The 12,399-nt window shown below is 39.1% G+C and overlaps 1 protein-coding gene across 1 annotated transcript in view; it reads left to right on the top strand.

The window, feature by feature from the left end:
* The window catches only part of cntn5 (contactin 5), a 66,410-nt gene extending 56,919 nt beyond the window's left edge, over positions 1 to 9,491 (top strand). Inside the window, exons 12-17 of the mRNA XM_015388533.1 lie at positions 1,881 to 2,115; positions 4,621 to 4,730; positions 4,871 to 5,057; positions 5,190 to 5,302; positions 6,466 to 6,634; positions 8,597 to 9,491. Coding sequence (XP_015244019.1) covers positions 1,881 to 2,115; positions 4,621 to 4,730; positions 4,871 to 5,057; positions 5,190 to 5,302; positions 6,466 to 6,634; positions 8,597 to 8,700 — 918 coding nt within the window. The 3' untranslated portion in view covers positions 8,701 to 9,491. The remainder of the gene's footprint in view (positions 1 to 1,880; positions 2,116 to 4,620; positions 4,731 to 4,870; positions 5,058 to 5,189; positions 5,303 to 6,465; positions 6,635 to 8,596) is intronic.
* Positions 9,492 to 12,399: the final 2,908 nt, after the last annotated feature.

Here is a 12,399-nt window from a genome sequence, read left to right as displayed (position 1 = left end):
ATATATATATATATATATATATATATATATATATATATATATATATATATATATATATATATATACACATATACAGTTGTGCTCGGCACAGTCTGGTAGAGATTTATTTCAACAGGCTTAGAATTGACGAAAAAGGTGCTTCTCGAAAGTTGTCAGGTGAGCAAAATAAATAATCAGTTTATATCTGTACGAAAATTGGATAAAGAAAAAAAATCGGAAATAAAAATAACTCTCCTTCCTTCTTAGAGTTATATGCTACGTTCTATAGGTCTATCAGATACAATCTCATAAAAATATTGATGTTAGTGGCTGTAATATTGCAAAACATTTATATATCCATAAACCCTGGTATAAATCCTCTGGAGCTGCACACAGCATACTCCCTTTTTGTCCTCATAAAAGCTCCTCCCACGCTCTGTAAATCCAAAGGTGTTTTTTTTTTTTTTTTCTTCTAATAGGATTTTATCTGCAGTCCTGTTTGTGTCCAAGAACTTGATTAAAAAGAATCCTGGCACTTAGTTGCAGTTGTCTTGTGTTGGTTAGCAGCAATTTAATCGTTTTCCTTTGTCCTGGTTATTCTAGTTTGAGGCTAAACGCTTTCTGGAATAAACCAGGACTCTGTCAGTGATCAATGAAGATGGATATGAAAGCAGACAGTGCAGAAATGTTCGCCCTTTTTGGCAGTCGAGGCATGTGAGCACAAGGCAGTCCTGCCTTTGCAGTCATCTGTGGAGAGTTGTCAGAGCCTCGACGGCCATGGTGGGCAAGGTTATTAAGCAGGATGAATGACTAAACAGTCTCCCCAGCTTCATTGAGCCATCTCATTAGACTGTTTGACTGCTTTTTCTCAAGGAGCCATAGGGAGGACTATTAGTGATGCCCCCGTAGTTACCATCGATGAGCCCAGCAGGTCCAATGATTTCATCCAGAGGACTTACCTTGCAGCTATCCCACACAGTTTCTGCACTTATCTCTGAATATCTATCCCCCAAAACCCAGAAGTGTTTCTAAACACAGCTAGTTCATTTTTTTTCATGCTGATTTCAAAAAGCTCATCTTCCTCCTAGTCTCGTTAAAAGCAATGCCAGATCTGATAATACTTTTGAAAGCTAATTTATTTCCTCTCTCCGTACTCCTAATTAGCTAGTCATGGTGACTGCTCTTTGTTGTATGGGTTGAAACTAGATCACCATCCACCTGCTATTCCCTCTGTAGATTCAATGCTTAATGTGGTTGATGCCTTCGGGGGACAGTCTAACTCTGTACCTTATGCAAATCAACACATTACAGAGTTAGCTGTGAAGCTGTTGCCAAAAACAGGTGTACAGGTGTTTGTAATTTATTACGTGTAGCCAAAGATTTAATCCCTGCAGCTCATATTTTAATTAGATCCTAGCTCACTTAATAAATTGGCATTTGATTTGATTACGCTCAGAGCAGCTGTGGAAGACAGCACGCGGTTTCACTACTTCAGGAAAAACTGTGGATAATCACCGAACCCAGCACACAAAACCTGCGTCACAAAAAATCCTCCTGTCAGACATGGAAGGATAAATAGCTACATAATGGGTACAGCTGAGCCAAATATGATTTGTTTCCATTACTCAAGGCTGACTGCATCTTTATTAACAGTGGCAGGCAGTTACAGTAAATGGTTAGAAAAGTGAAAGCTGGCTTTGGGGTTATCACCAAACTGAAAAAATAGCCCTTTTGTTGTTGTTTGTGTTCAATAAGGCGCTTGCTTGCTCTGCAATAGCTGTCTAGTGGAAAAGTGTGGGAATGATTCACTGTCTATCTCCAAGCTTTAGCACTGGGAAAACAGGTTTACTCCTAAACTAGTTAAAAAAGAAACTTGATCTCTTTTTTTTTTGCACTTTCAGCCTGTGTCTGAGGAGTTCCAAAATGGCGAGGGCTTTGGATATATTGTTGCATTCCGTGCCAACGGGACTAGAGGCTGGAAGGAGAAGATGGTGACCTCTGCAGATGCTACGATGTACAAATACAGGGACGAAACTTTTCCTCCACTCACTCCATTTGAAGTGAAAGTTGGTGTATACAACAATAAGGGAGATGGGCCCTTCAGCAAAGTTGTCATCATCCATTCTGCAGAGGGAGGTACGGTAATATCCAGTCATGGATTTCATTTACTTTCGATATAGTACAGTTTTGAACATCTTTGTTTTTCTATCTCTAGGACCACTACATTTCAAAGTCAAATATTACACCTTCTGCTCTACTACATTTCTAGGAAGCTAGTTGTTATTTCAGCTTTGTACTGCTGCTGTTTTTCTTTCTTGAAAGTTCAAAGTTCATCCTTTAAAACAGGCAACCTGGATGTTAACGTTGTCTATCCTTTTAAACACACCTGGGTCAAATCGTAGCTCATTAGCAGGCACATGCAGAACTTTGACATGCTGAGGAGGTAGTAGCTGCAGTACCTCCAGGGAGAAGAACTAAAATAAGCAAGAAAGCACTGTTTTAGAGATTTAATGGCATTCTACAAATGTAGTTATTATTATTTTTTTTTCAAATTTTATTAAGGCATTAGTTGTTGCCGTATGGCCAAGTTGTTCAGTAGTTCTCAAAGTGGACATTCAACCTTAAACCTCTTTTCTATAGTGAAAGTGACGAGAACCGAGACTCTAATCTTATCTTTTTTTGTGTTGTTTTAAATAAAAATAATCACAATAGGTGTCCTTATTTTTTGTGGCATCTTTATGCTAAAGTTCTATAATTTGAAGCAAATCGTTACATCATCAATACAGCATCAATACACAGCTGGTTTTTAAAAGTTACAAGGTTCTGTAAAATACTTAAGTACTTTTAGGCCCCGTCCACACGAAGACGAGCCCTGGCCTAAACGCACAAATTTTTCACCAAACCAGCCTCTCATCCACACGAAGCCGGCATTTCGGGGGTCTGTAAAACGATCTTTTTTTTATTCAGCCTTCAGAGTGGGAAGATTTCGAAACGCCGTTTTCGCCGTTTTCGCGTTTACCATGAGTATCGATAATTTTACTCAATTATTATAGTTGAGTACTTTGGCCACCACATGTGATATGTAATAAAAACTTTACATAATTGCATTTAATCATTTTAAGGTGGACCGGGATAAACAATATAAATATGATGCACTGTAATTTTTTGTTTTGTAAAAATGTCTTGCTTTATAACCTTTGTAAAGGTCAAGAAACAGCTTTGATTGGATATATGACCACTCTGCTTATTAAAAATAGAGGAGTTCATTGTTCAAGTCTTGTTAAATCCTTTTTCAACAGGACTGGAAACTTTGTTAAATCCATTCCAGACGTATAATAATTGTGGGCTTTAAGAAAAAGCAGTTTTTATATCCATTTGTGATGATAGTCCTATTTTTGTAGCTAAGCTTCAGCAACATATTTTAAAGGTTCGTTTTAGGTAATGGAGAATTAAGATGTAATCTCCATTCTTCATCACTGTACCCATGCTTAGCAATGACCCTGTTCTCCTGGCGGTAAACCGCCCACACAGCATAACTGTGCTACTACCCTGCTTCAGATATAGATAGCTGCTCCAAGGTTTAAAGGTTCACCTCGACGTCTGGAACATCTCTCCTTTCATTGTGGCCAAACAGTTTAATCTTAGTGTGTTCTGATGAAACTTTTCTACAGAGGCAATTGGGTTGTCTTTGCAGCTGAAATTTCTAGTTAACTGATTTTTTTTATTTTTTTTTATTTTGAAGCAAGCACTTCTTTATTTGTCAGTGTCTTCTAAAGTAGGGGTCACCAATGCCTTCTTACTCTGAAAATTCTTGAGTGATTTTTTTCTCTTTTTCTCACACTTATGAGAAGGTATTTAAATTAAGTAAATTATAAAAGGCTCCTTTTCCTAAGCTGAGGTGCCTACCTCAGGCTGAACCTCTGATTTTGTGTCCGATCCGATGTTAAATCTCAGCGTTCTGGCCGTTTGTTTATAGTGATGTTAAATCCGCTTAGCATCGTCTTCCACTTTACGATAGGCTTTAGCTTTGATGCTTTACTCTTTAACGTCCTTTCCAATTTCCTGTTATTTGACTGCCATAGTTTAGGTTACATATTTGGTATGATACACAATAGGGGTTTTAGCTTGGTAAAAAGCTCTCTAATATAAATCCTCTCCAGAGCTGAAAGAAATCAAAAAAGTTTTTTTTTTTTTTTACTCTGATGCCAAGGAGATGATCCGTTTAGTCAAAACATTATATTTTGATGCATTGCATCATTTACTAGAGACATGTGTTAATTAGTGATTTAAAATACTATTTAGATAATCTGTACCAAATCTGCTGAGAGTGGTTAAATGTGTATCTAGGTGTTTGTCAGACAAATTATGATTGAAAATAGAAATGGTGCTGAATTTCTATTACTTACTGAGAAATAAATCAATTAATTAGAGAGTGCATGTTTGAATTTCATTATGTACAGTAGGTATTTTGTGATCCGTGCAGATTAGAGGAGTCCAAAATAAATTCTTGTAAATTGTTTTGCAACCCCGCTAAGCATCAAAAGCACAAAATGGACAAGGACAATTATGCCAATTAGTGTGTGTGCTGTTTTTTACTATAATTGTAACTAAAAGTGCCTTAAACCATCTGGTTTCCTACAGAGCCAAGGGAAGCACCATCTGATGTAAAAGCCTACAGTGTCTCTTCCTCGGAAATTAGGGTGACCTGGAAACCGCCCAATCCTGGCCCAGGAAAACCAAGAGGATATGAGGTTACATATAGATATATGTGCTACTTTCTGCATACAGTCTCGTATATAGATTATAACTGGTATTTTGCAGCAGCGTCAGTTCCTTGGTGCTTTCCGGGGCTTATGACTGTAATTATTCAGTCTTTACTTGCTGTTTACAGGTCACCTACTGGAAGGAAGCAGAGCAGGAGGAGTCCGCAGAGAAACGACGCACAGTTAAAAATGAAACATCTATGCTGCTGACAGGGCTGGACGGGAACAGCGCCTACCTTATTTCAGTGAAAGGCTTTAACAGCATCGGCCAGGGTCCTGCTAGTGCAGCTGTCATAGCCAAGACCAGGAAATCTCGTGAGTTCAGCACTGATGCAAATCTCACTGTACAGAACACATGTTACCTGGATGGTTTGCTTGAAATTGACCTAGTTGGGTGAAACTCTGTATTCATATTTTAGAATGTGAACAATTGTGTTTTCATCACAGCTCCTGCTCAGCCTCCATCCAACCTCATGTGGATACAAGAAGGCAATAACATCTCATTAAGCTGGGATCCAGTTAAGGCAAAAGACAATGAGTCTGACGTCATCGGATACATGGTAGGTTTTCTACTGCTTGCACTGTATCTTTAGACTCAAAGCAAGTTGCAGATTTCCTGATTTCCCTCAACATAGAGAAGCTCAGTAAGTCTTATGGTTAAAGGCAGAAGAATAATTTACCTCATTAACCAGATAAAAGCAGAGGGGAATTTGTCATAGACTCACTCAAAATGAAATGATATGCGAGGAAGGAAATGAAATCCTCACTGCAAAGTAAACATGCACCCCTCATTTAAAACGTGTCTAACAGAGTTAGATCCCTTAAACTCTTTCTCATATGACAGACAAAATTCTAACATCCTGATACCTAAAAAACTTTTCTTGTAGCACTGACCTAATGTTTAGCGCTGTTGTCCTGCTTAAAGGGGAATTTTTTCCACCTGTTTTTCAGCCTTTAACAGCTCTCTGCCAGAATTTCATTTAATTTATAGTCATTAATCTTCCCTTCAATCCTGACTACCTTCCTGTTTAGAAAATAGATTATTTTCCCTAGCATGATGCTGCCACTACCATGTTGTATTGTGGGGACAATCTATTCTGTAAACAGCTAATCTAATATCATTCTCTTATCAATGGCTTCTTCTTTTTGTTTTTCTCTGTAAAATTTGAAGGTGGCACAACTAATAGCTGCTTTTGACATATTCTCCAACTGAGATTCAATATGCTTGAGCTCCTACAGATAAGATCTTCTGTTCTTAGTTGTCTTTGGAGGTTTACATGTGTGTCATATTATTTGCATTTTTGGTGATGGATTTGAATATTGCTCTCTGAGATATTCAGTGCATAGGAATTGTCAAACACAGCTTTTATCTAGCTGATATTTTATTTTTTCTTTATGCTGCTGCTTGTTTTACTCATGTTTCCTAATGTAATTGAGATTTTTGACTTTGCATTCTATTTTATGATCTCATAAATAGGGATGAACACAAATACTTTTTTCTGGTTTTTTATTTTGAAAGAAACAGTTTTATCCACTTCATGATTATGCTTAACTTTGTATCACATAGTAAGAAAAAGGTTCCAAGGATATAACTGCTTTTTTCAGGTACTGTATTCCTTGCATAAATGTAAACACAGCTGGTCACTTTTTTCCCCCCAACAGAAATCATATTATTTTGAAGCTAACATGTTACCTAACGAGGCCATGTGCGTATGCCCTGCAGGTGTTACTCAAACAGGAGGGCCGTGGCCACATCCAGGTGACCAGAACCATTAACCCCTCCACCATGCTCTCACTGCCAGAGGGGGGCACTTACATCATCAAGGTGTACGCACTCAGTGAAGGCGGAGAGGGAGCCTTCAGCACCGAGGTTCGAGTTGTCACCTCCTCTGGTAAGCTCCATCTGGTTTGAGCTCTTTCAACTCACTCACACACGTACAGTGAGGAAAATCAGTATCTGAACATCCTGCTAGTCTGCAAGTACACCCACTTAGAAATCATGGAGGGGTCTGAAATTGTCATTATAGGTGCAAATAAGTATTTGAACATCTGAGAAAATCAATGTTAATATTTGGTACAGTAGCTTTTGTTTGCAATTACAGAGGTGAAATGTTTCCTGTAGTTTTTTCACCAGGTTTGCACACTCTGCAGGAGGGAGTTTGGCCCATTCCCCCACACAGATCTTCTCTAGATCAGTCAGGTTTCTGGGCTGTGGCTGAGAAACACAGAGTTTGAGCTCCCTCCAAAGATTCTCTATTGGGTTTATGTCAGGAGATTGATTAGGCCACGCCAGAACCTTTATATGCTTCTTCCAGATCCACTCCTTGGTTATCATGGCTGTGTGCTTCCGGTCATTGTGGGGTTGGAAGACCCAGCCTCGACCCATCTTCAATGCTCTAACTGAAGGAAGGAGATTGTTCCCCAAAATCTTGCAATGAGTGGCCCCGGTCATTCTCTCCTTAATGCAGTGCAGTCGCCCTGTCCGATGTGCAGAAAGTACATGATGCTACCCCATTCTTCATAGTAGGGATGGTGTTCTTGGGATGGTACTCCCTATTCTTCTTCCTCCAAAGATGGTTAGAGGAATTATGACGAAAAAGTTCTATTTTGGTCTCATCTGACCACATGACTTTCTCCCATGACTCCTCTGGATCATTCAAATGGTCATTGGCAAACTTAAGATGGGCCTTGACATATGCTGCTTTAAGCAGGGGAATCTTCCGGGCCATGCGTGATTTCAAACCATGAAATCTTAGTGTATTACCAACAGTAACCTTGGAAACGGTGTTCCCATCTCTTTTCAGGTCATTGACCAGCTCATCCTGTTTAGTTCTGGGCTGATTTATCACCTTTCTTAGGATCATTGAGGTCCCACAAGGTGAGATCTTGCATGGAGCCCCAGTCCGAGGGAGACTAACTGTCATGTTTAGCTTCTTCAGTTTTCTAATGATTGCTCTAACAGTGGACCTTTTGTCACCAAGGTGCTTGGCAATTTCCCCATAGCCCTTTCCAGCCATGTGAAGGTGTACAATTATGTTTCTAATGTCTTTGGACAGCTCTTTCATCTCAGTCATCTCAGTCATGTTAGTAGTTGGATTCTTTTTTTTTTTCTTTTCATTATAAATATACACTTGTTTACACAAATACAGACATAGGAGTTGGATTCTTACCGACTGTATGGGGTGGAGAGGTGTCTTAATGTAGCTAACAACCTCAAAAAGGTGCATCTAATTTAGCATAAGTGGAGTGGAGGTGGACATTATGAAGGCAGACTAACAGGTCTCTGAGGGTCAGAATTCTAGCTGATAAGACAGGTGTTCAAATAAGTGTATATTTTCAGCTCTAACATACAAATAAATAATCATAAAATCATACATTGTGATTTTTGGATTTTATCTCACAGTGTATGATTTATAAGTGGGAGAACCTGCAAAATAGCAGGGTTTTCAAACAATTATTTTCCTCACTGCATGTGAACGACCTACTAAAGCTACTTCTCTCTGGAGAAGCTGTTTCTGCTTTGCCTTCCTTATTTTCGACCCTTAAGCCGGTTAACAAGTTTATCTTAGTGACTCAAGTTACCTTTGTTTAATTCAGTTTTAATTGCATTACCCACATGAACCGTCCTACTCATGCAAAGCCATTTTAAGCAACAGGATCCTGTTTCTTTAAGTGACAAAGAAACTTTATAGGACATGTGACTGTCGTTTTTCTAATTTATGTCTTAAAGAAAAATGAATATGTCTGTGCAGCTCCAGACGCCACTGGATCAATTTATTCAAAGATCAATGGTCTACAAAATTAATGTTTCTTTGTGATCATCAGTATTGACGTCCCTCCTTCTTCTTTGTTAGGCGTTCGAGCAAAAAGCAGCCAGCAGTCAGTGCATTGCCTGAAACAGAGCATAACATGGACAGCGCTGATTTCGGTTCTCCTGATGCCTTCGATTTCTTGGTGAGGAAGCTCTCACATCCTCATGTTTCTGAAGGGAGGCCGCCACCCATCTGCTCCCTAACTCCCTCTGACTGCCTGAATGCTTTGGCCTTAGACGCCTAAAAGGGCCCAAGGTTTGCCAACGGGGATCAAGTCAGCCAGATTCCATTCAACACCACTGAAGTCATACTTTTTTGGTTTCATCCAAAGGCCCCAGATGTTTTGATTTGCACATTATTTTCTGAACATCACAGTCAGGTGGTGCTGTAATGTAACTTTGTGTGGAAAGATTTGTTACATGGTTTGTTTTAACCTTCTGGGTCTTTCTCGGTGACCGGTACCTTACCACTTCCTGAAGGCTCCCACAGCTCCAGGGATCCATGGAGCATAAACTATTCCTTGAACGCTGCTGTGGTAGTAATACAGGAATCAGCTGACATGTTAACTTTCATTACTGATCTACATTAATTTACACGTTGGCTGCCTAACAGCAATGCAGCAGAGGCTCCATAGAGATAAGTGCATTGTTTTCTTATTCACACACTGAGGAGAAAAAAAAAAACTTTTATATGGAACCAAGAATATTACTATTTCCAGATTTGCTTTTTGTACATTGTGTTACCTTTAGAAAAAAATAACAGTGATGTGTGTCAGCTCTGTCCAACTCTGTTTTTTAGTAGCGACTCAGAAATGCTTGTTGATACAGTTTGTTCACTGTTGGATGTATGGAAGTAGGAAACTGGTACCTTTAGTGCCCAAACTCATGAATAGACAAAGAGAACTCTGTACGGACCCCTGGTGTCAGTACAAATAAATGTGATGTATATTTTTTAAAACTCTTGTTGTCTGTAATTTATATTATTGACATTTATGTCTTCAGCTGCCTCTCTCGCTCCAAGAAAAGAACATTTATTATTGGCTTAAAGTGCTAAAATGCAAAATAGTATCTAATTATGTGTTTATAAATTTATTTATTTTTTTTTTCATGGAGAAAAGGATAAGATTCAATATTTTACAGAAAAGAAAAACCAGATTTGTAGTTGTAAAATAGAAGCTGCAAAACCTACCGCTAAAGAGGCAGCCAGCTGATTAAGTGGTCTGGGCGAAATTGCACAGAGTTGCTCTTGCTAGAAGATGGCAGTTGGCCAACCGAACCAAATGGGACACGGCTTAGAGCTGACCTGCTGGAAACAACTACTTCGGCTATCTCTATGCAATGCTATTCCCTTACCAGGATGGATTATTGCTGCTGCTTATTGTCTTGCTAGAATGTGAATAGGTAGCTGCAGTATAAAGTTAGATTTCTGCCAAAAGGGCACAGATGCAATAAATACTCATATCAGTATTTTTATTTAATTTATTCCCACATAAACAACTGTCTATGTGAACTTAGAACATTTTACACATGCAGATTCAGTGTCAGAAAGCTCTAATATTACATGCATGCTCCCTCTCTGCATTGGTTTGTCTTTCACGCACCTATAGCCACTCTATGTCGTTCCACAGTCTCCTCCTCATGTGTGAACCCGTTTCTGAACACTTGTATACGTTTTTCTTACTTTGAGCATGCTACCCTTCGGAGAAAGTAAACTGCCTATGATTGGCTACTTTTCCACAAATCCCTCCTCTTTAGACTCTACCTTTCTTCGTGGTTTGGGCTAGCAACATTAGTAAAGCATCTTCAGGCCAACAACTTCACTTTAACAGTTGGAAATCCTTTTACAACTTAGTTTGATATAGTCATGGATGTGTTCTAAGAGTAGTAGACCTGCACTCTTAAATTTTTCATGAAAATATGATGGATAAATGCAAATATTTACAAAAACGGCCTCTACTGTTATTTCTCCTGTGTCCTAGCTCGTGTGTATAAAATGTCCTGAAAAGTAGTTAAAGGCAATTTACTTTCTCTGGTGGGTTGACCCTCAAAGTGTCAAAGGTTTACACAAGCAGAAAGGTTACAGATATGTGGAAAGCAGGATGGACGGACGGACGGACAGTTGGATGGGTTGGTTTCGTCTTATAAATGCATTTATGGTAATTAAAAAGAAACCAAGGATATTGAGTAAGATAGGGGATTTCCTGCCATTGCCAGGCTATAGACTGTGTTCATTTTGGCTAAGATAATGTAAAGCCCAAAAGGCATCAACACAATGCCAGTCATACAGACTAGTCCAAGTTCCTGCATGCATTGCTGGAGGAGTCATCATCACCGAGCGACTGGAATTAAAGGTGGCGATTCGACTCAAATCATTTAAAAAATCAGCACAAAAAGTGGGAAGTAAAGCCCCTGTTGTTCCAATGCGCAGCAGAAGAAATCCCAGCCTAATGGGACAGCTGACCCAATCAGGGCTTTAACCCCTTCTATTGATGTAAATCTAAGTAAAACTTCCCTGGAAGGCTTCTTTGTATATTGTTTATGATCTGAGGCATCTTGTCTTCTTTGACTAACATCCTGCTTCCTCCATCAGGTTTTCTAACAGGTTTTCTTGGTTATTACATTTACTACTATGGAGCGTTTGTATTTGATAAAGTCTGGATTAATGCACAGAACAATTATGAGGCTATAGGAAAACAAAGAGATTTATTAGGATTTGCCTTAAATTGCAAATATTTTTCTAAAACTGTCTTGAAAATGTTTTTTATATATATATATTCATTAGCTATAGACCATATATGTCGAGTTGTACCAGTTTTTTAAAGACGTAAAGAATTAATCTGGTTTGTGATTTACAACTGGATGGACAGACGGATAAAAACACTTGGTATTTTGGGTAAAAACTTTTGAATGTTGACAGTGTTGTTATTGCACCTGTTTTACTGGATCTACCCAAAAACAAAGTTATTATGATTTTTTTCTAAGAACATATGCATATTTTATTACAAACTCTCTTAGTATTCCACCTCTCTGATAATTGTATTTATATTTTATTGCTCCAATGCCTTTGCTGTCTCTTACAGAGGGGGAGGGACTCTCTATCGAGGACCTGTTGTAACTTCACACAGCCTCCCCTCAAAAGATGTGCCTTTGCCTTTGAGGAACTTTTTCCCACTTCTCCGCAAAACTTCAATGATAAAAGAATCTTTACAGATCCTAAAATGAGCCGAATCGTGAGCATCCTTCAGTTCGACAGCACAGCCTTATCTTTCACTAGCTGGAATTTGAAGTGAGTTTGCCTGCAGTGTAATTAATGTTCTTCAGAAAATCAGCAGACTAAAGTCTTCATAGTTAAGCGGACCTTTCACTCGCTCTGCCTACAGCTGGAAGGGCTCCATTACTGAGTCAGAGTAACCCATCTACCTTGCAATAGGTTCAAAGAAGGTGACCAGCTAACCCTGGAGAGATAAGAGTAGACGGCAGAAGAGGAGGACAAACAGTGCTCGGAGCGCTGTCTACCCCATCGTTTCTTCCTGCAGACCTTTCTGTTTTGGTTACACTCAGAGGAAGTGGGGGGATGGTCAGGCCAGTCTCCTCTCCAAACTTGTAGATTGTTTCTGTTTGAGAAGCAGAACACTGAGCTGTTTAATGCAGAGGGAGAGATTCTGTGGGGCTTTTAGTCTGTTCAGTGACGTTGGCTCAAACCGCGCATCTACACAAGTGCTAATGTACCGACCTTTAATTATTCATGCAGCACCTGTCTATGTTGGCGCATCTGATTTATGATAATGGATTATGTATCCAGCAAGAAAACCTATTTGGTTCAGAGAGCCCAGAGCTATGGTGTCA

Source organism: Cyprinodon variegatus, unplaced genomic scaffold (genome assembly GCF_000732505.1).
Source record: "Cyprinodon variegatus isolate N-32 unplaced genomic scaffold, C_variegatus-1.0 Scaffold427, whole genome shotgun sequence".
NCBI classification, from domain to species: Eukaryota; Metazoa; Chordata; class Actinopteri; order Cyprinodontiformes; family Cyprinodontidae; genus Cyprinodon; species Cyprinodon variegatus.
This window is presented reverse-complemented; position numbering and strand designations above follow the sequence as displayed.